The sequence below is a fragment of the Psammomys obesus genome, unplaced genomic scaffold (genome assembly GCF_907164565.1).
Source record: "Psammomys obesus unplaced genomic scaffold, mPsaObe1.curated_primary_1811, whole genome shotgun sequence".
Classification (NCBI taxonomy): Eukaryota; Metazoa; Chordata; class Mammalia; order Rodentia; family Muridae; genus Psammomys; species Psammomys obesus.
The window spans coordinates 2647077-2674162 of record NW_026594462.1 but is presented as its reverse complement, the minus strand read 5'-3'; the positions used below and the strand labels follow the sequence as shown (position 1 = coordinate 2674162).

Genomic DNA, 27086 nt, shown 5'->3' with positions numbered 1-27086 from the left:
ACAGAAGGAGCCAAAGAAAGAGAAGGAGCCAGAAGATTAGAAAAGATTGCTGGAGTTAGTTTGAGGCCAAGCAGAACAATTCAGAGGCTGTGAGAAAGGCCAGATTGAATAAATTTGCTGGGAGAGAAGTTTGAGTCAGACAGTTGAATTGAACCAACCAGCTATGAGCTCAGAAAGAACAAGAAAGGGTGAGCTTATTAAGCAGTAAGTCTTAGAGTCTGAAAACATTCTAAGCCTAGGTTTGATTGTTCGGAGGCTAGAAGCTTCCAGGACTAGTCCTAGGTTAGCAGACAGAGGGGGTAAGCCCCCGAGACAACAGCTGAAACAGGCAAATAAGTTTCTTTTACACAGATGACTCTTAAAGAAGCTTTTCTTCAAATGAGATAACTGTAGGGGAGCTAAGAAGATGGTTTCTTTTTTTTTTTTTTTTTTTGTCTTCTCAATGGAAGAAGTAACAGAATGCTTGCTTCCAGGTAGTGAATTTTCAGTAGAGAGGCAGCTCATGATAATGCAGGGAGAAGGGAGCATTGTCAGGCCTTCATGCTCAAGCTGGAGAGTAGTAGGCTTATAGCAGTTTACTCAGTGACAGATTGGAAGGAAGAGCACAAGGCAGAAAAATCATTTTCCAGTAAAAGAAGGAAGTATCTCTGTGTGTGGGATGTAGGAGGGTTGAGGTATGTGTTGGGCCTTTATTATTATTATTTTTCAGACCCACTTCTCTTCTTTAAGAGTTTGTTAAGAAAATTCCTAAGGTCAGTGAAAAATTGCTTTCCTGCAGTTCTTCACAGTCCCAGTCTGTGCACTGTGGTTAAATGCTGTCAGTCCAGCTCTTTGTGTCTGTACCTCCTGCTAGGTTTCTCTCCTTAAGTAGGTGCCTTCTCTGTGCCAGGAAAGACAGCCTGTACCTCCAGTTGACAGCCAGTTGAGTGAAAAGTGAAGCCATCTCTTCTGTCAGCTGTTGTGTAAAAGTCCTTTCTGGATGGCTGGGCTTGTTGTGACTGACTGAACCAATCACTGTCTAGGAAAGGTGGGGATTGACTGACCATGTGACATGCTCATTACCATAACAGTCTTAAGGGTGGGTGCTCATCTCACTCTTTTTTCCTCTTACTAACACTATAAAAGTGGATGAGATTTAAATAGAGGTTTAAATGATGACTCATAATCTGTTAAAGTTTTAAAATGTACATTACAAATACCAGGTGCAAAAATAGGCCTGATAGGAAGCCACTCTGTTAATTGAATGATATGAACAGAAAGATGGGACTTTTATAAATGAATAAAAGAGAAATTCATCAGATAGGCTTGAAGGCAGGTTATTCTCTCTCTCTTTGGTTTTATTGAGACAGGGTTTCTCTGTGTAGGCTTGGCTGTTCTGGAACTCAGAGTGATCCACCTGTCTCTGTCTCTCTGAGCACTGGGATTACAGGCATGTGCCACTGAGCCCAGCTGATGATATATAGTCTTAAGACTGGCTCAAAAGACCTGATGAGGAAAGTTAATAGGTGGTAGATACCACAGTGTTTACCAGCCCAGACTCTTTTTTTTCCTTTATTAATTACACTTTATTCACTTTGTGTCCCCCCTGTGGTTCTCTCCCTCCTCCCGTCCCAATTCCTCCCTTTCTCCACCCTCTGCATGCATGCCCCTCCCCAAGTCCACTGATAGGGGAGGACTTCTTTTCCTTCCTTCTGATCCTAGTCAATTAGGTTTCATCAGGAGTGGCTGAGTTATCTTCTTCTGTGGCCTGGTAATGCTGCTTCCCCTTTAGGGGGAGGTAATTAAAGAACAGGCCAATCAGTTCATGTCAGAGACAGTCCCTGTTCCTATTACAATGGAACCCACTTGGATACTGAACTGCCATGCAGCCCAGACTCTTTACTACTAAGCTTCAACCTCAATTTATTCCTTTTTCTTCATGGTTATTTTATATGTATAAATGTTTTGCCTGCATGTACATATGTGCTCCACATGTATGCCTTGTGCCCTTGGAGTTTAGAAGAGGGAATCAGATTCTCTGAAACTGGAGTTGAGTCACCATGTGGATGCTGGGAATGGAACTGAGGTCCTCTGCAAGAGCAACAGGCTTTCTTATTTGATAAACTATCTCTCTATCTCCTTCTCTAGGACTTTTATCATGAAAGCATGTTGGATTTTGTCAAAGGCTTTTGTGTATCTGTTGAGATGATCACGTGATTTTTATTTTTAAGTTCATTTATATAATTTATTATATTTATTAACTTAATGTATGCTGAACCATCTTTGTATCTCTGGGATAAAACCAAATTAATCTTTTTGATATATACCTGTGTTTGGTTTGCAAGTATTTTATTTGTGATTTTAACATTTGTGTTTGTCAGGGATATTGGCTGGTAGTTTTCTTTTTTGTGTGTTGTCTTTATTTGGTTTTAATATTAGAGTAATATTTTGTAAGTGTTTACTAGTACTAGTTTTGATTGGCAGAGTTCTCCAGTGTATGTGTATGTGTATGACTCACTATATATAACTTATGTATTTGCATGTTTTGCCTGTATGCATGTATGTGGACCAAAAGTGTGCATGGGCCCCAAGGAGATCAGAAGTTGCCAGATCCCCTGAGCTGGGCATGTTGGTTGTGAGCCTTCATGTGGGTACTGGAACTGAACCTGGGACTTCTACAAAAGCAATAAGTTCGCTTATCTGTTGAACCATCTCTCCAGCCTTACCAGTTGGTCTTAAAGGCAGGTAGACCAATTCCTTCAGAAGGCTATGCTTGTGATTTCCTCACAGCACTAGAGGCCTTGCTGGTCACTGGCCTCAGCAGCAGGGGCTGATATGAGTTGTTTGGCTTTCAGTTTCCTTTCTTATGAAAAGATCCTGTCCTACTTTTCCCTTCATGGTATAAGTTATAACAGTTTCAGATCAATTCTGGGATGTTCCACTGTCTGCAGGACTTGCACAGTTGTTTATGTGGGCTTATCCTCTAATGTTTTCTGTGAACTAAGACTTTAAAGAGTCAGTTAGATTCAAGGTTGGAGAGATAAGGTTGGAGTGCTAAGCTCATGCTATTTGTAACTTTTTTATGTGCTGCAAAAGATGCCTTCTCCATCTTGCGATGTGCTGCTGGATGATATAGAAGATATCATGTCACAGGAAGATTCAAACCCACAAGACAGACATTTCTCAAGAAAACATGTGTTTCCTAAAGTACGAAAGCGCAATACCCAAAAATACTTGCAAGAGGAGCCCATGCCACCAAGTGACAGGTAAGCATTCTTCAGAATGACACCCACTTCCATGCCAGGGAGAGGCTGCCACTGCTGAACTCCACCATATATGCAATAGCTCCAGTTTTAAGCATGTTGTATTTTTAGTTGGAAATACAGGGCTTCACAAAAATTGAATTACTTCAAATCTGGCAAGAGGTTAAAAAATGAAAAATAACCAAGTGGATGGGAGTAGGTGTAGAAGGGGCTAGGAGAATGAACGTGATCAAAATACATTTTAGAGAATTTTCTAAGAACTAATTAAGAACAAAACACTGAAGGAAGGTGATAGGACATTATGGATTGTTTTTATTATAGTTGGTATAAATCTGTTGTAATTGCAAATTAAAAAATTTTATTGAAATTTGTGATTCCTATTTGATAGTAGTGTTTTGGACATGTGATTATTTTTAGCATATTAATGAATGCTTGAGGATCAGACAAAGGCACCGGGCACAGAAAGTCATTGTCCTGTTTATACTATTGTGGTGGGATTCTAGGCAGTAGGAGTCTAACATGATACTATAGAAACGATCGCATAGTTGTGTAGTTTTAGCTCCTAATTGTTTATCTAGTAATTGTGGGCAGGTTTAATGATTACTTCGTTTAGATTATTGAGCTTTTTAAGTCTGTGCATCTAGAATGTTTTAGTTAGTGGAATTTGTCACATTTATCTCAAGCATGTTTTTGTTGTCATTTCTGTTTACTTATAAATTGTTAGGACAATCTAAGAGAGTCTTTTTCTTTTTTTCTTTTCTTTCTTTTTTTTTTTTTTTTAATTCCTAAATAAATCCTTTAGAAACCTGTGAATAGAGTAACTTGAATCATGGGGTAACTTTCAATTTTGATTATTTTTAGTCTGTAAATTTTAAATGGATAAAGATTGCAATTAGTGTTTTAAGAGTCTGCAAGCAGATAGGTCATCAGACTTTGTTTTTTTTTATTTATATATATTTTTGTGTTGTGTACATGTGTATGTGTTCATTGAGAGTATGCAGGTGCCTGTGTGCACATGTATGTATGGTGTATGTGAACATACCCTAGATCAGATCAGGCATCTTTGATTGCTTTCCACCGTATTTCTTGAGATGAACTCTCATGGAAGGTACATCTATCCGTTCTGCCGGGCTGGCTGCCTGTGTGCTCCAGTGATTCTTCTGTCTTCTCTGCCAACATGCTGTGGGTTACAGATGCCTGCTTCTCCGCCTGACTTTTATCTGGGTGCTGGGAGTCCCATCCTCCCTGGTCAGGTTGTCTTACTTGGGGGCAGAGCTTTAAGGACCTCACCATCTCCTCAGCTTTCCTTCTTCTTTGGGTGTTACTACTGCTGCTGCCCTTTCTGTGCGATTGTGCCTGTGTGTGACTTTCAGCTGAATCAGTGGTTAGGAGGTGTGGGTGGTAGGAACTAAGACTACGGTCCAGAGAAGACCTTTTCTTGAGTCAAGATCTCTTGTCACTTGGGTCCAGTGATGACCCTGAGCTTCTTATCCTCCTGCTTCTCTTTTCTAAGTGCTGGGATTACAGGTGTGTACCACTCAGCTTGAAAGGACATTTTTTATTTGTATGTAAAATTTTTAAAAGTAACATTTTATTTATTTATGTGTGTGGGTATGCTTGAACACATGTTCTGAAGCATGTAAGTAAGTGTCAGAGGTCAACTTGTAGGAGTCAGTTCTCTTCCTCTAACATGTGGATCTTGGGATTGAACTCAGGTCATCAGGCTTGGTGGCAGGCACCTTTACCTGCTAAACCTTCACATGGATCCAAAAGGACATTATTTATTTATTTATTCATCCATCTATTTATTTACTTATTTATTTATTTGTTTGTTTATTTATTTATTTTTAATTGAATTTTTTTTTTGAAATTATTTTTTCCTTTTATTGAAAATGGATTTTTTTTCCATATAATATATTCTGGTTATGATTTCCCTTCCCACTACTCCTCCCAGTTTCTCCCAATTTCCCATCTTATCTGGATCCAACCTCTTTCTCTCATGAGAAAACAAACAGGCTTCTAAGGTATGATAATAAAAATAAAATATAGTAAGCTAGAACAAAAAGGCACTGATCTATGAATATAGCGGAAATGTCATTAGGAGTCATTATTGCTACATTCTTTTAGCAGAGCAGCAGTATTTGATTTTACCCTAGGTTCCTGGCCTATCTAGTCTCAGGTTGTTGGTTACCTGAATAGTGTTGGGGATGTGTTTGATCTATGGAGTGGGCCATAAATCCAATCAGATACTAGTTGATTTGTACCACAGACCTTGTGCTATTCTATTGTACTAGTTCTCAAACTTTTAATGCTGTGACCCGTTAGTACAGTTCCTTCTGTTGTGGTGACACTCAAACATAAAATTATTTTATTGCTACTTCATAACTGTAATTTTGCTGTTATGAATGGTAGTGTAAATATCTGATATGTAGGATACCTGATATGCAGTACCCAAAGGGAGCTGTAGGTGGGAGAATTTGTAGCTCAGTTAGTACTTACCCTTCTTTAGTAGTATGCACAGTATCTTCCAGTACCATAGACATTTAGTCAGAAGGGGTGAAGGCTCTAGGTAAGCACCAACTGGACTTCTCTATGCTAGAGATTTATGTATGTGTTTTCTTCAGCAGTAGGGCCTTACCATAAGCTTGTGGAGAACAATCTATAGTACTATGGTCTTGGCAATAGCCTGGGTTGTTTTGGGGTTCCCACAGGACTCTTTGGCCAACAACTCATTTAGAGATAACCCATTTCCAGTACTGAAATTTAGTGAGAAGGCAAGCAAAAGCACATTGTTTCAATATAGAGATTCTTCTTGTGATTCTGAGGTTATTTTATCTAGATTTTAGTTTTAAAATACTTACCATTATTTTGTCTTTGTGCATAATGTGTATAAGTCTTAGTTAGGTTTTCTTTTGCTGTGACAAAACACTGTGACCAAAAGGCAAGTAGGGGAGGAAAGGGTGTATTCAACTTATGCTTTCACCTCAGTGTTCATCATTGAAGGAAGTCAGGAAGGGAACTCAAACAGGGCAGGATCTTTGAGGTAGGAGCTGATGCAGAAGCCATGCAGGAGGCAGGAGTTCTGCTTACTGTCTTGCTCCCCATGGCTTGCTCAGCCTGTTTTCCTTATAGAACCCAGGACCACTAGCCTAGGGATGGCACCACCCATAATGGGCTGGGCCTTCCCCATCAATCAATAATGAAGAAAATGCCTTAGAGCTGGATCTTATGGGGGCATTTTCCCAATTGAAGTTTCTTCCTTTCAGATAACTCTAGCTTGTGTTATCTGACAAGACAAGCCAGTACAAAGTGTGACCCTGACCTTCATGTTGAATGTGTGAAGTCAGAGAACCAGTCTGTAGATTCGGTTCTCTCCTTCTACTTTCACATGCTTTCCAGGGATCAAGCGCTGAGCTAGCTCACTGTCCCTTGATTTTAGAGTTTTGTTGTAACGGCAAATTTTAAAATAATTTGATGCATTTTGTAACTAGCTTGTGAATTGTTTTTTGTGTAATGTGCCCTAAAGTCAGCTAGTGGCTTTTATCTTCAAAACCACTTTCAAATACTCACTTTGTTTTAATTGATTACTTAACAGCACTATTCCAGGCATACAGAAAATTTGGATACGAACATGGGGCTGCTCACATAATAATTCAGATGGAGAATACATGGCTGGACAGCTTGCTGCCTATGGCTATAAAATTACAGGTAATGAGATCCAGAATGTATTTTATTGATTAAATTTCAGGGTTGCAGATTTTAGAGACAGGTTGTCTAGCCCCAGCAATTTAAGGGTATTTTAGAGTAACTTAATGATTTGAAGGTAGAACATTAATAACTACTATGTATTATTAGATAACTGGTTATATATTTTGTGACTTTTATGTTTGCTTGTTTGTTTGTATTAGATTGTGTTTTGTTTATAACACATGTATGTGCAGTGGTACACATATGGAGGTCAGAGGACAGCTACAGGAGAGGAGACCTCTCATTCTCCTATGTGGGACTCCATGGTGAGGCTTGTCACAGTTGCCTTTACCCAATGAGCCATCTCACTTGCCCTAGTTGTTGTATTTTAAAGTAATCTTATAACCTTTTATTTTGAAGCAAAAAGGTACAGGAAGGTTCACATAAGGCCAAGATGAGGGCATTAGATGCTCTGGGTTTGGAGTTACAGACAGATATAAGGTGCCAAGACTTAAATTTGGGTCCTCTGGAAGAGCACCCATGCTGAGACATATCTCCAGTCCCATGTATCAATTTTTATTTTATTTTTTATGAAGCTATATTTATTTTACATATAGCAGTACAATTTTGGCATTAAATTACATAAAGGATGATCTGATACAGCTTTATACACACACACACATACATATATATATCTTTTTCTCTTTTTGGACAGAGTTTCACTGTGTAGCTCTGGCTGGTCTGGAACTCTGTGTTGACCGGCAGACATTGAAATCCCAGAGATTGGTCCTTCTGCCTCTGTTGGGATTAAAGGCATATACTACCAGGATAGTCTAGCTTCATACTTATTGTGCATATGTGCACTGTGCGTTCTGCAGATCCAGGTTGCTGACTTGTACTTGAGACATCCACAGCCCTACTTTTTTCTTTCTTTCCACTGTTATTTACTGAGTTTTTACCTATGCTAAACATCTCTTTCTTGACCTATATCCCTCTGTCTGTAGTATCTACTGTCTGTAGACCTCAAGTTTAGATTTGAAACATAATTTGCATGGTTTCTGAATTACTGATGTCAGTTTTCTTGATTATTATGGAATAGTGGGATCTTATTGAAATATTAATTTAAATTGTTTTTATTAATTAAGTATGGGCTTGAAATAACAATGAATATAACATAGATGTAAAATTTAGATCTCATGTGCTGAATACAGAATTTATTGGAAACAGTTTATGCAGAAGTAAAGACTTCTTAATAGCTACTTGTAGACATTTTACTATTAGGTGAAAAAAAATGATGTGGGTTAAGACACTTGAAATTGCTGCTTGTAACTGAGTCCAGCACATAATTATTCTGCAGTAAAACTTTTATAAAGATAGAGTAGTTGTTACTTATTTCTTTCTACTATTTTTCATTTTGGAGAAAAAGGTAATAACTTAAATTGTTTTGAGACAGGAATTCAGACTAGGTAGCTGAAGATGACCTTGAATTTCTGTTCTTCTGCCTGTATTTGTACAGTGCTGGGCATGGAACCCAGGGCCTGGAGCAAGCACTCTACCCATGGAGGAGATCCCAAGGGGACAATGATGTTTTCCCCTAACAAACATCACCCAGAACAATGAATTAGTATCAAGGATAATGGGAAATCATAGAATTAAATTGGCAAGGTGGCAAGTAGGTGAACTTTTCCTCATGAGAACAAAGGTTTTTTTTTTTTTTTTTTTGTAGTTGTTGTTTTGTTTTTTTAAAGAAATAGGGTCTGGCTGGGCTCGCAGGTACTTGTGAGGCCAAGGCAGGGGGAGCGTGGGTTGTAGGTAGCCGGGGCTGTGGAGTGGGGCATTGTCTCAAAAAGAAGCAGAAATGTAATCTGATTGCCTAAATTCCAAGAACACATTCTTCAAGGAAGCAATTTTTATATGCTGAACTTCCATCCCTAGTAAGGTTCTGGTTATTGTTTCTGAATTATTTCTTTTGGAGATCTTGCTAAATTATTTCCAGTGTCTTCATTTGTGGTAAATCATCTTGTCTTCACACATGAAATGTTAGAAACAAATGACCTGTGAATAAGATTTGGGACATGGTATTGAACAGTGCTGCTTTAGTTAACAATAGACATTTTATCTTTTATTTTTTTCTGACTCTGTAGTCCAGGCTGGCCTTAAACTTGTAGCAATACTCTTGCCTAGGTTTCCCAAGTGAGTACTGGGATTTTTAGATGGGTGCATTTTTGTTTTTTATAATTGGTTCTGGGAAAAGTTCTAGAAGAATTCTTTTTTTTTAAAAAAATTATTTATTTTTATTTTATGCACATTGGTGTTTTGCCTGCATGGATGTCTCTGAGGGTGTTGGATCCTGGAATTACAGACAGTTGTGAGCTGCCATGTGGGTGCTGGGAATTGAACCTGGGTCCTCTGGGACAGCAGCCAGGGCTCTTAACCGCTGAGCCATCTCTCCAGCCCTAGAAGAATTCTTTTAGAGTAGTTTTAATTCTTTTTTTTTTTTTTTTTTTTTTTTTGACGTAGTGTCTCCCTTCTCTAGACCAGGCTGGCCTCAGCTCAGAGTAGCAGTAATTCTATGTGTTCTGGGTCTCTGTAGAGTCTCTGATGGTACAGTTCTATCAAAGAATTCCTAGCCACTGCCTTGTCCTGTAGGTGGTCACTGTGTTTCCTAACAATTGTGTTAATGTGTAGTTACACCTGCTGTGCATGGGTATTGCATATGCATTTTGCTCTGTAGAATGGTTCACCCTGTGGTTGAGACCTCAAGGACATGAGGATAATGTGTGCTATGGACAATCTAATGGAAGTCATAACTGAGTGTTTATCTTGGGTGTCCTCGTTTCAGAAAGCTTAAACATTGCTAGCCTTTTAAATTCTTGATGGTTTTTTGTATCTTTGTATGTAGTTTATTCATTTTGCAGGTATGTTGTGAACATACTGTGTATTCTTGGGGTCTTGTTGAGATACAAAAAGAAGAATCTTTATATTCTTGGTTAAATCCTTAGAGGTTATTTTAGGCAATGCGTATTTCTAATGATTTTTCTCTTTTTATTTTATGATACAGGGAGGTAAGATCTGCTGTATTTAAAACTTTTATAGTTTATATTTTAGTAATGTTTTGTCCTGTCAGGTTAAAATGTAGCATTTTATGTTGATTTAAGGAAATGTGTATGTGAAACAAGTAGTTGGTGTAGGAGAGACAGGATAGTAGAATGATGAAAGTGTATAGAATACTGGGCTTTGCCCACTCGAAGTATCTTTAACTTTTTGTGGCTGAGGTTGGTTATTTGATTTATGTATGATTTGTGTATGGAAATGTTTGTATAGGATACATGAAAGGGTCACATTACTGATTAGAAGATTTTTAAAATGAATTTTTATGTTTGTGTTGAGGTTGACAGAAGTAATGCTTGTTATGTAAAGTTATTTAAAAATAGCAGCAACAGCAAATGTTGCATGTTTGCTTAGCTCACTTTTCTTTGCCAGCTTGTGGTGATGTCACCTCATATGAACATAGTAAGATTACCTACATAATAAATTATATTAAGACAGAGAGTAAGCTAGGCATGGTGATGCATGCCTTTAGTCCCAGCTCTCCTAAAAGGGATTTTTTTCTTTTTTCAAATATTAGAAAGAGGCATTTGCAGGTAGATCTCTTGAGTTTGAGACCAGCCGTCTATATAGTGAGTTCCAGGACAGTCAGGACTATATGGAGAGAGCTTTTCTCAAACAAAACAAAGAAAACAATTTAAAAGGAAAATAGATTGCTTGCATGAAAATCTGTAAAAGCAATAGATGTCAGCTACTCCAGTGTACAGTGAAATAAAAAATGTGACACATGTTCCATTTGCTTAGGCTAGTTCTCTGAGGATTTTTGTACATGTCTGTAGAAAAGGGAGGTGACCTGAAAAGCTTAGTGCATGTAAAATATTTACATGTGATTTTGAAGTAACAGGTGAATTAAATGGCATGAGGCTACTTTGTGCTTTAGAATGAGATTGATACTGGAGAAGGAAGACACATGGAAACAGGAATTCACATGGAGACAGAAACTACCTAGCTAGTTTGCACCAGAGCTCATACTGAGATTCAGACAGGTCTGCACAGCCTTACAGGTTTCCCTCAGGCTATATGGTCTCTCAGGGTTTCTGTTTTAAGAGTCATTCAGTAATGGCTCTTTTTTTTTTTTTTTTTTTCTTTTTCTTTTTTCTCTGAGACAAGGTTTCTCTGTGTACCCTTGGTTGTCTTGGACTCACAGAGATCCACCTGCCTCTGCCTCACCTGTACTGGAATTATAGGTGTATGCGACTGTGCCTGGCAGTAAATCTACTATGAATAATAGCTTTTGGCAGAGTAGTTTTTGTTGTCCAACATTAAAAAAAAAAAAATCTCTTTTAGGAGTCTTAAGTGTGGTCCTTGTGAGGGAAGAGGACCATTGGCACATTGGCAGTATATTTCATTGCAGAGTTGAAAGTTGGAGTTTTTTCTTTTATTTTGGGTAGCCATGTCAACGGAGAGCTGCCTGGTCAATTTCTATCTCCTTAATTATAAACAGAATCAATTGAAACTCCATAGAAACACAAGAAGAAAAGTTTTGATTTGTGAATTCTTCTTGAGTCTCTGATGAAGTTCATTTGAAACCTGTTGTGGTGGTGTATGCTTATCATCCCAGCACTCTGGGAGGCAGAGGCAGGTGGAGTGCTGTGAGTTTGAGGCCAGTCAGAGCTATACAGTGAGACCCTGTCTCAAAAACCAAACAGAAAATAGAACAATTACAAAAGTGAAATTCAGTGGAAAAAGATTATTACCTTATCTTTGTATAGGCTGTTAACTATCTTTTCTCATATGTCTCTTTGTTCTATCTCATCACCAGGATCATTTATATTTGGATAGTGTAGTGTAGTTTATAAAATACTAATTTTTCTGATGCTAATTTTATATAGCTTATAATAAAAAATAAAAGTGGGACTTTTATTAATCTAAGCTTTAAAGATATTTAATATATCTTTTTGGTTTCTGACTTTGCATTAATAATGAGTTTATCATGTGGTATTCAATTATATATTAAGTAATGTATTTAGCAAAAAAAAAAAACCCAAAAAACATTTTACTCAAATTTCTCTGCAGAGAATTTTTTTGTAGCCAAAGGTGATGCCTTGATAAAGTTGGAAATGTTGTTTTTTAAATAAAGATACCAATTATTCAATTTTACTAATGAAGATTCAGGAACCAGATGCTGGGGTGAAAGCTTGCTAGCTCAGAGAGGCAGAGAAAGCTGACCTATTCATCTCACATCCCAGAAGGAAAAAGCCCTTTCTCCTTCTCCATGCTGTCCTAAATACCCTTCAACTCACTATCCCTCCTTTCTGTTTACTGTGTGTCTCTCTATCCATCCTCTGGACTTTCTCTTACTCTTTTTTTTTTTTTTTCCATGTTCACTTCCTGTCATTTTGGTTGTTTGTTCTGCCTCTTGACCTATGGTTGACTTTATTTAGCTCTTAGAGTAAAGGTGTGTGCTCGGGCTGAACCACCCAAGTACTTGTTTACAGGAAACAGAAAGCTCTAGGATCAAAGACTGACCCATACCATAATTAGAAACAAAATTTTCCAGTTCACAATCTCGGGGTTCACAATGGAATCAAATATCCAGCAACATGGATATTTGGAATTACAATACAAATGATTTTCACTCTGATTGTTAGCAAAGTGTCCATAGAGCAAGGGGAGACCATCACTGTATTGATAGAACTGTGTCATAGCATTATTCTAAGGCTCAGAAGTTAGCCATAGAAATGGTTCTATAATGACAAAGAAAGGTGCTCATACATTAAAGTAGGAACTGTATGGAGCTAGAGAGATAGCTTAACAGTTAAGAGCAATTGCTGCTTTTGCAGAGAACTCAGATTCATTTTCCAGCACCCATATGCTGGTTCACAACTGTAACTAGTTCTAGGGAATCTGATGCCCTTTTCTGGCCTCCACCAGCACTGGATATACATAGTGCACAAACTTATATTGAGGCAAAACACTCAAACATAAAATAAACATGAATAATATATGAGAGTACTTTCTTAGGGGGCTGGCGAGATGGCGCAGAGGTTAAGAACACTTACTGTTCTTGCAGAGAACCTGGCTTCAATTCCTAGTACCAGCATGGGTGCTATACAACTGTCCAACTCGGGTTTCAGGGGATCCAGTGCCCTCTTCTGACCTCTGCTGCCAGCAGCAGTCACACATCCAGTGTGCAGGTATACATAGGAGCAAAACACTGGTACAGATACAGTGCAATAAAGCAAATCTTCAAAAAAGTATTTCTGTTACTTGCCAATAATTCTTCTTCCCCAATGACTGTGGGAATTGTCACATAATAGATTATTTGCAGGAATTGACACTCAGAAACATTCTGTTTTGCTTGTCATGTTTTGCAGCTATGAAGTTGAAAATCATGTTCAAAGCTGCCTTTGTGCAAGGCTGTGCTAGCACTGGGACAGTAGAAGTGGGTCAGTCATTTTAGGAGGTGTGTCCTGATGAAGAAAAAGGGAAACACCGTTGTAGTAGGATGGCCATGGCCACTGGTCATGGTCACTGATTGCTGAGCGGTATAGTCAGTTCTTTTCAACACTCAGCTCTGAAGGAGGGAGCTAGCAGTCTTAATGAGGCTTTGTAGCTTGCTCTTTATTTTCCCGAACAACAAAAAATGAAACAGCTCACAAAATTGGGATTTGTAGATTGGGGGGTGGGTGGGGAGGAGGGAAGGATAGAGAGAGAGGGAAAGAGGGTTAGAGGGAGGGGAGAGAAAGAGAGAGAGGAAAGTTTGGAGATAACTAAATGTAAAGGGAGACCCCTCTCACGTAGTGAGGTTGAAAAATCATGTCCACTCTACTTTTTGTCTTATAGGGGAAAGGGATGTGGGAGTCGTATACTTGGATTTCTGGAATTGCTAGCCTGAGTCAGGAAATACCATGTTGAAAGCTAAGCAGGACTTAAGTTACAGGCATTTGGATTCAGGAAGGTAGATGAAAAAGGGCAGCAGAGTCAAAGAGGTGATGGTTTAGGTTGAGGAAGATGAGCAGTGTTGTAGGAGATCAGAACACATTTTCCCCTCTCTGATATTGAAAGCAATTTTTATTTTATTTTTTTATCGAAAATAGATTTTAAACTGCTATGTATTTTGATTATGTTTTCCTCTCCCGCAACTCCTCTTGATCCTCCCCACTTCTCCACCCACCCAAATCACATCCTTTCTCTCATTAGGGTACAAACAGGCATTTAAACTTAGATAAAATAAAAACAAACAAACCAGAATAGGACAAAACAAACTGAAAGAGAACCAGACTGAAAAAGAACCAGAGAAAAAGCTCAAGAAACATAGAGATGTAGAGACACACACATTTGTACACACAGAAATTCCATAAAAATACAGAAGAGGAAATCAATATATATGCAGAGGACCTATAAGGTTAAACAACAACAACAACAACAACCCGGAAAAAGCATTGTGAATCAAAGAGCCTCCAAAAACGTTACTGAATTGTTTTTTGTTGGCCATCTACTGCTGGGTGTGAGGCCTGGCGTGAGTCATTTATATCCTCAGTGAGACTCCATTGGATCAAACTAATTTTTTCTTTGTGAGCAGTTATTAATTGGAGATAGCTTCTGGGCTGAGAGTATGGGCTTGTGTCTGCTACCCTCTCACTGCTGGTACCCCATCTGGCTTAGACCTGTGCAGGCCCTATGCATGTTGCCACAGTCTCAGTGAGTTCATGTGTGCTTCTTGCTATGTTTAGAAAGCACTATTTTCTTGGTGTTCTTCATCCCCTCTGCCTGTTGAAATCTTTTTGTCTCCTCTTCCACAGGGTTCCCTGAGCCCTGAGGAAATTTATGGAAACACTCCAGGTAGGGTTGAGTATTTCATGGTCTGTTACTCTGTGCTCACTGTCCTGTTTATTCTCATCTACTACTGGAGGAAACTTCTCTGATGATGGCTGAGCAGGACACTGATCTATAAATGTAGCAGAATGTTGTATTGTTATGTCTCGTTAGCAGAACAGTTGGTTTTCTCCTAGGTCCCTGGCCCTTCTGGGTCTATGCACATGAGCAGTGTTAGGTTGGGTTCCATCTCATGAAGTGGGACTTAAATCCAATCAGATATTAGTAGGTTTGTCCTACAAGCCTTGTGCCACTATTGTACTAGCACGTTTTGGTTGCAGGTTATCATTGTAGATTGAAGAGTTTGTAGCTGAGATGACGTTTACCTTTCTGCATTGGTAGTATGCAGAATGCCATTGGCACTGTGAATATTTAGTGAGTACAAGTCAAGGCTCTGGGCAGGCACCGGCTGGACTTCTCCATGCTCAGTGAGTTATGTATGTTTTGCCTTCTGCAGTAGGGCTTTACTGTACGCTTGTGGAGAGCAATCTGTAGTACTGTAGACTTGGCATAGCCTGGATTGCTTGGGGGTTCCCATGGGGTCCCTTTGCCCAACAACTTGATTAAATGTAACCCACAGAATACATTTTTAAAATTGATAAATTGCAGTAAACAGACTTAATGTTCTAAATAAAACTAAAGACTTTAGTGAAAGTCAATGTACAAACATTAGGGGGTGTCGGGAGAGAGTGTTAATAACGATTCCATCATTTGGAAGTATGTGGACCATTGTAATTGAAAAACCATTTATATAATAGGGTTTCACAGTGTTGCAGTTTGAAAGACCATTGATACATATAATTAATTGCCGATGCTAGGCATAGTTCTCTGTGGCCTCAGGGATGAATGTGCCCTCGAGAAGTACAACAGCACTGTTGTGCCACCAGGACTGGAAAGCACTGTGCTAAAGGTGCTGCGCAGCTGCAGTCAAATACTATGACTGACTTTTTTCTCTACTAAAATAAAATATAAATACCTTACATATAATTTATTTAGATTTGCCAATAAAGCTTACCTGGTTTACTATAAGATTTTGCCGTAAAGTTGCCTTTATTTTAGAGACCAAGATAACTGAGAAATTAAAAACAAAAGGCTTCTTAAAAGGAGGTATGCCTTATATTACATACACAAATGAGGATTTTCTTCTCACATGTCTATAATCTATAATCTGTATTAAACATGTTGAAATTTTGAAGTATTTGGGCTCAAAATATAACTCAATCACTTGATAAAGCGCTTAGCCAAGGGCTAAAATTCATCCCTAGAATTTACTTAAAACAAAGAAACAAGCAAAAACAACCTCCCTCAAACACCCAGTGAGGTACTCTGCATTGTGATCCCAGCCCTGGAGAGGCAGAGAAACGCAAATACCCTGGTGTCAGACCAGCTAGCCTTGCCTGCTTGGTGAGTTCCAGGCCAGTGAGAGACTGTCTTCAGAAGGTGGACGGTACCCAATAAATCACACCTGAGGTGGTCCTCTTGCCTCCACATGCATGCTCACACATTTGCTTCTTCTGCTGAAGAAGCTCATCTTATGTCCAAAATGAACGGTCAGCAATGGTTAGCACTTCTATGCTAGTGAAATCATTTTGATAAAGATTGAAAACCCGCTTTCCCAATTTTTCCCACTATTAAAACTGATAACTGTTACCATACTCCTGTTTTTCTTTGTGAATTTGAAGATTGTTCTTCACCCTCTTAACCTTTGGCCTAACCTTAAAACTTCAGCTTTTTGTAGCATGTGATGGAATAGCCCGCCATATGCTGTTTTTATGAATAAACTTGAGTGAGTACTGAACTGTAGCAGGACCCCAATCTTAAAACATTTTTGGCCTTTTGCTTATACTCTGTTCTACCTACAGTATTTTAGAGTTTTTATGAGAGAAGTAAACACACATTTCTATATGTTCAGAAAGTTGATAACTATTTAATTATTTAACAATTAAGATTATGCTTGGAGATTTCATACAGTGTTTTTGAGTAAATTATGTTGAAATAGTCTGTGCTTAACTTGTATTTTTCTTTCTTAAGAAAATGAGTAGATGTGAAATTATCATGAAAGCTTTACTTAAAAACATACTTAATTTTAAAATGAATTTTTTACATTGCCTTCTTTAATTTTGGGACTAAAAACTTGAGGGACATCAATAGTTGAACGTGTTGAACATTATTTGGCCTTTAGATTTAAGAGGTTTGCATTAAAGACAAGATGTGTTTTTAGCTCTTGAACAGCAGATGGCAATATTGCATCATGCGATCACTTAGTGGTGTTATGACCCCTGAACATGAATTTCATGTTACAAATGATCATCTAATAAAATGATTAGAAGTCATTAAGTTACCTAACATTTAATTTTTCTCTGCTTTTTTTTTCTATTTTTGACAGTATTTATATAAGAACTTGGGAAATTGACCTTTTCAGAGACTACATGAGCTCTTGCTAATCTGAGATGCAATGCGCAAGAAATCAGATGTGTGATTATTCAGTGATAGGCTGACAGCTCCAACTGGTCTTGGTCGCTCTCAGCGCTTGTTCTAGAATCTGGTTGTGGCCATTTTCTATAGGAATATATTAAGGTGGGATTTTTGAATCTGAGGATGAATATTTGTTATCTTAGGACTCCAGTACTTTCCCACTTACTAAAAACAGTGGCATGGATCCATCTGGAGTGTTCCATTAGCCCCTAGATCTATTTATTAAACAGTAAAAAAGATTGAGCTAAACTCTGCACTTGTACTTTATCCTCTGGTTAGACTTGGGTTTGATGGCTGGTTTAAAAGGAGCTCAGAATTTTGGTACAGGTTTATATAAACTCTTTCATGTGTATTATATTTATGTCAGCTTAAGGGCTTTCTTGGTGGTAATTGTGCCTCACCATCGTTTTCATGAACCTGATCATGTTAGACGCCTACTCTTTAAGCTACAGTTCTGTAACACCTCTGCCATTTGCCTTATTTCTGCTTGTTGAATTGCTGAATAGTGCCTTCTCAGTTGATTTCCGCCTAAGGATGATTTATTCATTTTTCCTTTCCTTTCCTTTTGTGAATTCTTTCCATCTTACTCACCTTGGACATTTCAAAGACACTTGCTCAGTAAGTCGGAGCTGCAGTACCCAGCTATTAACACTGTCACACTGTAAAACCAGGTATTATGTTCTATTAGCCTAATAGCTGAACAAATGACAATATCTATGTCAGTGTCCTTGTTAGGATTACTCTAGAGAAGCCCTTTATTTCTTTGTCTCCCTCCACTCTCTCTTTTCTTTATGAGGCAGAATATCATTGTATTTCCCAGGCTGGTTTGAAATGCATTGTGTATCCCAGGCTAGCCTTAAACTTACGGTCATCTTCCTGGGTTAGTCTCTCAAGTGCTAGGATTAGGAGTGAGCCCCTGTCATTGGTTGGGTAGGATTAAATGAGCTAGCATAAGAAATGTCAGTGCGTGTTTGAATTAGTAGTGCCATCACACAGAGCACCACATGCAAAATAGGAATTTTTAAAATGCGGGTTAGTGATCAAGTAAAACTGACTTTTGAATATATAATTGGAAATAATTGTTTTCCAAGTTTAACACAGTAAAAAGTGAAAGTGAATTGTAATGGTTAACTAAATGGTATGTGTACATGCGAATCTCTGGAGCTCTCAGCAGAGTCCTCTTTAGGTGGCTGTCAAGTCCAGTCAGCTTAGACTTAACATGTCTGAGATAAGACCGCACACCATCACTCTTTCTGACACAGACACTTTTACAAATGGCATTGAATCAGAAATCCAGTTTAATCCATTTTTATTAAATTGGAAGCAGTAATTGCTTTCTGTTTAATGGGATGGAATTGACTGTAGCAATTTCGATGGACCTTTAAACTTGATAAAATATGGTTACATATATTCCTGTTGGTTTGTGAATGTTCCTGTGTACCCATAAGAGTAGGGTTAAGAGTAATCCTTGTGTTCAGAAGTTGAATGTTTGCTCTGGTCAGTAAAGGTATAGTAGAAAGGTGGGGATAAGAATGGCATTTTCTCATTTTTTCCCACCTTTTATTTCTCAGGCAATAAGACAGAAGAATGAATCTAAGGGCCTTCAGAATGGAATTTTCACCCACCACTCAGAAATAGGGGAAAGAGATTGTCTCTAGAGAAGGTCTTATGGGTACACACCAGTCTCTGAGAGGTGAAGGAGAGTTGTGGGGAGGCACAGTATTCCAACAGTTAGGAAGATTTTTTTTTTTTAAATTTTTATAGTTATCTAAGTCTTTTTGTTCCTGTGTCTGTTTTTGTGCTTTTAGATGTGTGTTCTGTAAAATGACAAGGCTCATCAATGGTCTGAAGATGTTTCTGAGTTATCTAATAATCACTGTGGTGATTTGCTTTTGCAGAAGAATGGTGCTCAGTGTAAAATAGGTTTCTGTTTTTTTTTTCTTTTGAAGCATACTTTCCTGTATCCTAGTTTCCACAATGCTCGTCTAATCCAGCCTTTGCGCACTTAAGTTCCCAGCCCCAGAGCAGCACTGAACTTACCCTTCAGATTCTGGCTTTGATCCTTCTGTGTGGTCAGTCTCTGTCTGGCTACCTTAGAAGGCATTAACTGTGCTTTAAAACCCACTCTCTGAAGAACTATTTGTTGATGGTAATTTGAGTAAAATTTATAGTAATGAGTGATTCAAGGGCAAGGGCAGATCAGTGGAATATTTTCTCCTTTTCATGTGAGAGCTGAATTGTTAGTGTACAGAAATGAAAGAACATTGAGGATGTTCTAGAGTAAATATGTTATGACTTTATAAAACTTTGGGAAAATACTGAAAAATATCAACAGGCAAGATAGTGAAGGTGCTTCACAGACCTCATCAGTTTAAGGCACAAACCCTTGAGGGAGAGGGCCCCATTGCCCCTGGAATGTTCCTTGCCTGTAGAAGGAACTTTGGCATCTTGGTCAACTGCTTATCAGTCTGAGTTCACTTGTAGCATCATGTGACTGAGGGAAGGTATAAGGCAAGTGCCAGTTGTAGTGAGGACCACTAAGTCTCCCCCTTCCAATAAAGAAAGGGTCATTTGCCGTTTTCAGTGATGAGTCTCCCCCATTGTCATGCACATAGAAATATTGTCTTGGATACATGTTTTAATATTTTGAAACGTAAATACATTTATGACTGCAGTTAATGTTTGAATGGTAATGTAATTTAAGCACAAACATGTATAATAAGAAACATTGTAAAAGCAAAACAATAAAACTACTTTTCAAAATTGTGTATAGAAATGTGTGCATTGCTTATAACAGGGTTATTATGATTGTATGGTTATATAATTATGATTAATGTTGGAATTTGAAAACTCTGATCCAGCAGTGAATGCATGGCTCGGTGGTTTTTAGCTCTCAGTCATTCAAGTTTTCTCAGCGTCTTTAAGAGAGTAGCCCAACCAAATGGAGCTAAAGTGAGAACAAACACAAGGTTAGACAATACATTTAAGAGCATGTAGTTAATGTATTGATTAAATGCAAGTTATATAGGTTAAAAATTGATAGCTTGATTTGCCTCATCTGCTGTGCTTCTCTTACGTGCATTCAGAATGTTTTTGTATACCTTCATGCAATTCTAAAATAACCCAAAAGATGGCACTATTGATCCTTGTTAGCATTTTCATTTGCTTTTTTTTTTTTTTTTTTGATGGAAAAAAAGTGTTGGATGTCTTATCTGCAAATGTCTTAAATTGAGGTTATATTTTTTACATTTAATTTTCTGTTTTGTAAATGGATCCTTAATTCATGTAAGGTTTGCTGGAACCAGATTTCATTTTTATTTTGAAATGGTTTGGAAATTCAGTTATTTAACAATCATGTTGTAGACATAAACTATATAATCCAGTATAATTAATGATAAAACCTTGTCTTAATGTGACAGCTAATGTTTCATGGGAAACATAGTTGCTGTTATATAGCCAAAACCATTAATTTTTTGAAGTCTCTAAAACAGTCCAGTGATTAAAACATAGCAGGCATAAATAAACAATTTGTGTGGCTTTCAGGTCATACCACTCTGGCTTATTCATTTTGGAAAGTCATTTTATATTAACAGCACTTTTGAAAATTTAGCAAAATCTTTCACTGTTTCTGTGCCCTCTGGCAGTAATGTGATAGAAGGAGAACCTAGGGTCTGTGACTAGCTTTTCTAGGTGAGAAAGGCAGAATTAGAAAATGAGCCTCTGGCTTAACGGAGGCGTCTTTCAGCAACAGTGTATGGTTGAATCTACCATCATGCAGTTGAGCACCTTCCAAAGAGTCATCTTGAAAAAAGATTCATTGTGTGTGTGTGTGTGTGTGTGTGTGTGTGTGTGGTGTGTTGTCGGTCCGTGCACGAGTATTCATGTGGGTAACTGCAGATGGAGAGGAGTGAGATCCCCTGGAGCTGGAGTTGGAGGCAGTTGTAAACATATCTGATGTGAGTGCTGGGAACCCAACCAGGTTCTCTGCAAGAGCATTGTCTGTTCTTGACTGCTGAGCTGCTTCTGTGGCCCTTGATACTCAAGCATGACCCAAGTGAGACCACCCAAGTGGGATGTTCTCACGTCTAGTCAGAGCTTTGGCTGTTTTCCGCTGACACTTGCCAGGGAATTTTTTTTTTTTTTTTTTTTTTACTGGACACAAGAAAGCAGGGTCTTAGCCTGCTTTTTTTTGTGAGATGGGTGGCCCTTGGTTTGGGGGTCAGGTCAGAAGTACAGGACCTTTCAGGTGCCTTTTACCACCTCCCTTTTAACCATCTTTTATTAAAATGGAGAAACTGTTTTTAATCTACATCAATTTTATGTTTCAGCCTTTATGTTTTTCTCCAGAAAAATGCTTTTTTTTCGGATAGTATGCCTTAAAAATGAAGATTTTTGCACTTTATTCCATAAAAAACCCATTTTTATTACCCTGACATGATAGTCTCACCAGCTATGTGTAGTTTCAGGGGTGATGATGCCTCTGGCTGTGAGAGGTTTGTTTTTATGTTCCTGGGAACAGATGTACTTCTATGTAAATCTTCACTCTTCTTACTGCCTTGTTGATGGCAATAATATGATGCACATGTGATTTGCCTGAATTGCTTAAAAATGCAGAGTTAAGGGAGAGGTTGGTTACTTAGCAGCAGTTCCAGTGAGTACTGACTGACAGCTGTCCAGAAATTCTTGTCTAGGAGTTGACAATGGTCAACTGTGAAGAGTCTGAAAAATAAGAGGATTGCATTCTGATGTGAATGCTGTAGAGGACATGCTCTAGACTTACTGTGTACTATCAGCTGTAACTATTTAACATAGGTCTAGCCCATTGATCTCTTCTTGGAGGAGGAAAACTGTGGGTTTGGTAAACAACAAAGGGTTATTTTTCTACATGACTATGTTTTCAGATTTTTGTAGGGAAAATAGGAAAAGAAAAAAAATGCACTGTTACTATTTTTAACCCTTATTCCTTGACAAATAGACCAAGTCAACTAAATGTTCAAAATATATGTTTAACAAATTCCTTTCACCCATTTCTGTCCATACACCCAGGTTGTCTAGATTCAACTTTGTATCTCGGGGGGGAAGGGAAGTAGTCAAAAGTGGTACTAGACTAGCAATATTTCCTCAAGTAACACAATCAAACAACATTATATATTCGTTGTGATTAAAATATCTGCTGTGCAGAGTTTTGCCTGGCTTCTGTAGCTGTCTTAATAATGTGCTAATTTATGCTGATGATCTTACCACATGACCCTTCTGTGTGGCCTAGATATGTTAATATGTTATAGCTTTTTAATTTCAGTCATCCGTGTTGGTTGAATCTGCTTGTTAGTGCCTACTACAATTCACACTACTTTGTGTCAAGGCTTAGTAGAGGACAAGAAAAATGTATCTCAGAATCAATTTCTTTAAGCATGCATTAGTAATGGAGGAAATTATAAGATAGACATAATTTTAATAAGACTGTTATATCTGAACATTCATTGCAAACAGAAAGTACTCTTACTACCATCAGCTTTTAATTAGGAAATGGAGTCGGGTCATTGGCTTTATTAAGCAAAATCTTATGAACATCTTTTGATTTTTTTTTTTTTAATGTCAAGTGAGAAAGTATCACAAGACTGAGAAGTAGGTATCACAGTTTTAAAGATGTTAGCACCATGATTATACTGCGTTTCTATTCCTTAACTGTAAGAGTCATGTGCCTAAAGAAAAACAATTCTTTGGCCAAGATGAAAAACTCAAGTGACAACACATGCTGGAGAGGTTGTGGAGAAAGGGGAACCCTCCTCCACTGCTGGTGGGAATGTAAACTGGTACAACCACTCTGGAAATCTATCTGGCGCTTTCTAAGACAATTAGGAATAGTGCTTCCTCAAGACCCAGCTATACCACTGCTAGGTATATACCCAAACTTTGCTCAAGTACACAAAAGGGATACTTGCTCAACCATGTTTATAGCAGCTTTATTTGTAATAGCCAGAACCTGGAAACAACCCAGATGTCCATCAACGGAGGAATGGGTACAGAAATTATGGTATTTTTACACAATGGAATACTACTCAGCAATCAAAAAGGAGGAAATCATGAAATTTGCAGGCAAATGGTGGAATCTAGAAAAGATCATTCTGAGTGAAATATCCCAGAAGGAGAAAGACAAACACGGTATATACTCATTTATATAGACCTATATGATATGATAAGCATAATGAAATCTATACACCTAAAAAAGATAATCAAGAGAGCGGACATGGGGTAAGATGATCAATCCTCGTTTAGAAAGACAGATGGGCTATGCATTGAACGTATGACAGGAGTCTACCGCAGAAGGCATCTGAAAGACTCTAACTAGCAGTGTTTTCAAAGCAGATACAAAGACTCATGACGAAACCTTCGGCAGAGTACAGGGAATCATAAGAAAGAAGGGGAGTTAGTATGATGGGGAAAGGATAGGAGCTCCACAAGGACCAAATATATCTGGGGACAGCGTCTTTTCAGAGACTGACATTCAACCAAGGACCATGTATGGATATAACCTAGAACCTCTGCTCAGATGTAGCCTGTGGTAGCTCAGTAACCAATTGGTTTCTCATAGTGAGGGAAACAAGGACTATTTCTAACAGGAACTCAATGACTGGCTCTTTGACCGCCCCACCCCCCAAGGGAGGAGCAGTCCTGTTAGGCCATAGAGGAGAGCTTTGCAGCCAGTCCTGAAGATACCTGATAAAACAGTCCCCTATCAGTGGACTTGGAAAGGGACACAGTGGAGATGAGGGAGGGAGGGTGGGATTGGGAGGGAATGAGGGATCGGGACACGGCTGGGATACAGAGTTAATAAAATGTAACTGATAAGAAAAAAATAAAATAAAAAAAATTAATGTAAAAAAAAACAATTCTTGTGGAGAAGAATGTGTGTATACACAGTGTATGGCGGAGAAATTGAGGACTTTATGTAGAAAAAGGGTAGAGCCTTACCAAGGCTTAAATAATTACATCTGTTAAAGTAAAAATTCAGTAGGAGAGATTTAGAGACCTTAAATATAATTTCTTTATCTCATCCACAGAATATTTTCTCTTTATAGGTAGCCTTTTATATGGAAGGAACAGTAACTGCTTTAGTTCTGGCTTATAACTGTTTCCTCTTCAGCCTTTGATCAACTGTTGTTCTTAAGGATACTGATAAACTCAAATACCAGTAAACATAAAGCATATTTTCATAAAAATGACTTCTTCGAGCCTGTGATTCTTTATGTCTAGTGTTGTTATGATAGTAGATGGCAGACTGTAGCTATTACACTTTAACAAAGAAACTGTGCATCATATGTGATATTTAAAATTCCAGTACCTGACATGCACTCACCATGCTAATGAAGTTTGATTCAAACATGTATTTAATCAATTTTGATCTATTTAAATGTCTTTTAGTTGCATGTGCTTCTCTCCTGTCTATCTTTTTCTGTGGTGAGTGTTAATTAGGAAGTGAGGTAAACTCTGATGGCTTCTTTTAGTAGCCAGTGAGTCAGAAAGCAGAGGTTTTTGTAAGAGAAATGTGAGATTAGGTGTCGGAGGATATGGGGTCTTGTTCCAAAAATGGGTGGTAGTCAGTGAACTTCCTTATCTTTTCTCGGGTTTTTAATTCTCACAAATGAATCATGTTGACTATGGCAGAAGTGAGAGGCCCAGTGATAGCTCTTCCCACACATTGTGTAACTTTGCCTGAGGTGAAGCGCTTCATTACAACTGTCAGGTGTGAAGCCCTGTTTGAACTTTTCTTACTCTTCCCTTCCCTGTCCTGTCCCACCCAGACCCCACTTAGGCCGCTCCTTAATACAGTGTCCTGGCCTGCATTTTCTTTTTCTGCCTACTAGACCACACTGCAATTGTTTTTGCGTTGCTTCTTACTAGGAATGACCAGAGTAAAGCAACAGTTTTTCCATTTCTAGTCATAGCACCTACCATATTTTTTTGCTTACACTAAGTGCTTGATTAGGATTTTTAGTGAGTTTATATCAATGTTCATACCATTTTATGGGAAGCAAACAAAGCTTGTTATATAGGTGTTTTCTCATTTGTGTTTTTCTTGTTCATTGTTAGATACAAAGCCAGGGATGACTTGTTACCACCTGAACACTTGCAATTTAGCATTTTTGTAGTTTGTATTTAGTTCTTAAGTTTTTGAGACTCTTTCTTTGAGCCCAAAGTAAATGGCTTTGTTAGTACTTTTCAGATGTTGTGATTCATAGGCACTGAAAGTATAGTTTTCATGCTCAAAGTAGCTGAATAAAAAGACACATTGTTCTTTGTTAGTTTTCTCAATTGCTTCTTTTCATCTTCCTGTACTTACTGGTGACTCCTTGAGGCGTCTGGCCAGTGTTGGGTATTTCTTCCTGACTCATCATTACTTCTGCACCTGCCAAGCAAATGGTTTTATTCTGGTCAGGAACATTCCTAGTGAGTTAGGTTTTACTGTTGTAGTCATGGACTACCTGATAAATCCAAGTGTGTCACACTGATGTTGACCTGTAGCCACCGGAATGTTTGGTTTGGGGCTATGCTCTTTTAATACAACTGATGTTTTTCACTGTGGAAAAAAATCTTCTGAATGCAAAACTAGCCACCAAATATATTCTTCACCCATGATTGTTTTTGTGTGACCAAGTTTCTAGAAAGAGTGTTATATTTACTTTATATGTATGAGGTGGGAGGGGGAAAAGCAAAACATAGTGTTAGATTGTGCAGGGGTGGCCAGCCTGTGCTCTGGCCTTAGTGATGCCATTTAATCTTCCCGAACCGCAGGTTATTCATAAGTAAGATGACCGGGGGTGAGCTCCAGTGCTTTCTGACTCTTCATGGGTTCATTTATTCGTTAGATATGCATCACATGCCTGTTATGCTGTGTATTCAACCAAGGAGACAGATATGGTCTCAGCCTTTGAAGAACACTTCCATTTTTCCTTTCTGTCCACCTGCCCTTCTCCCTGTTAGCTTATCTGGTCATTGGTAGATAATGAGGAAATGTGAAGTGATTATTTACAAATATAGGGACTCTGTTTTTACGTACAAAATGGATTGACTTTTTTTTTTTTTGTGAGTGAGCACAAATACTTTATAAAAACAATAGCCTCTATTTGATTTAATGTTATTAAATGTTACCTGGTAGTGGTAAATTAATTAGGTGTTTTTTTAAAGTGAGAAGATGAAAGACTTAGCTGTTTAAATTTGGTGTAGTGTATATAAAACAGGAAATGGATTTATTGAAGACATTGAAAAGTAACTTTAAAAAAGCATGGGAACTGTGTAGTTATCCATACAGTTCTGGATGCTGAAGGTCAGAAATAATTTTGTTTTTGGAAAAAAAAAATCATCTTTGGTATAAGTCAGGCCTCCTATTTTGAACTTTATTCTTTTATTCTGGAGAACTGAAATTTATTATATTACAAATGGGAAAATTAATTTGAATGGAGTTAATAAAAATGAAAAGAGTAAAATATTACTTAATTGAGAAATAGACGAAGGTCTCCAAAATGAGAACAAATTTCTTATTTGACCTCAAGGTCTAAAAAGAAGGTTGAGTTTGTACAGATTGGTTCAAGAGCATTTAACTGTGTTCGCAGCAGCCAGGTTAGCATTGAACCATTTCATTCTCTGACTTCTCCCAAGATACTGATGAAAGCAACTAAATTTATTGGTTATTAGGTGGCAAGAGTAAGTTCAATTTTCTCTATACTTGTGACAATTAGAGGTTGGTTCTAGCATATC

The 27086-nt window shown here is 38.1% G+C and overlaps 1 protein-coding gene across 3 annotated transcripts in view; it reads left to right on the top strand.

Annotated features, from left to right (window-relative positions):
• The window catches only part of Cdkal1 (CDK5 regulatory subunit associated protein 1 like 1), a 572332-nt gene that overhangs the window by 6440 nt on the left and 538806 nt on the right, over positions 1 to 27086 (top strand). For all 3 annotated transcript variants that reach the window (XM_055619051.1, XM_055619049.1, XM_055619050.1), the window contains 2 exons: positions 3076 to 3245; positions 6838 to 6950. In XM_055619051.1, coding sequence (XP_055475026.1) covers positions 3076 to 3245; positions 6838 to 6950 — 283 coding nt within the window. The remainder of the gene's footprint in view (positions 1 to 3075; positions 3246 to 6837; positions 6951 to 27086) is intronic.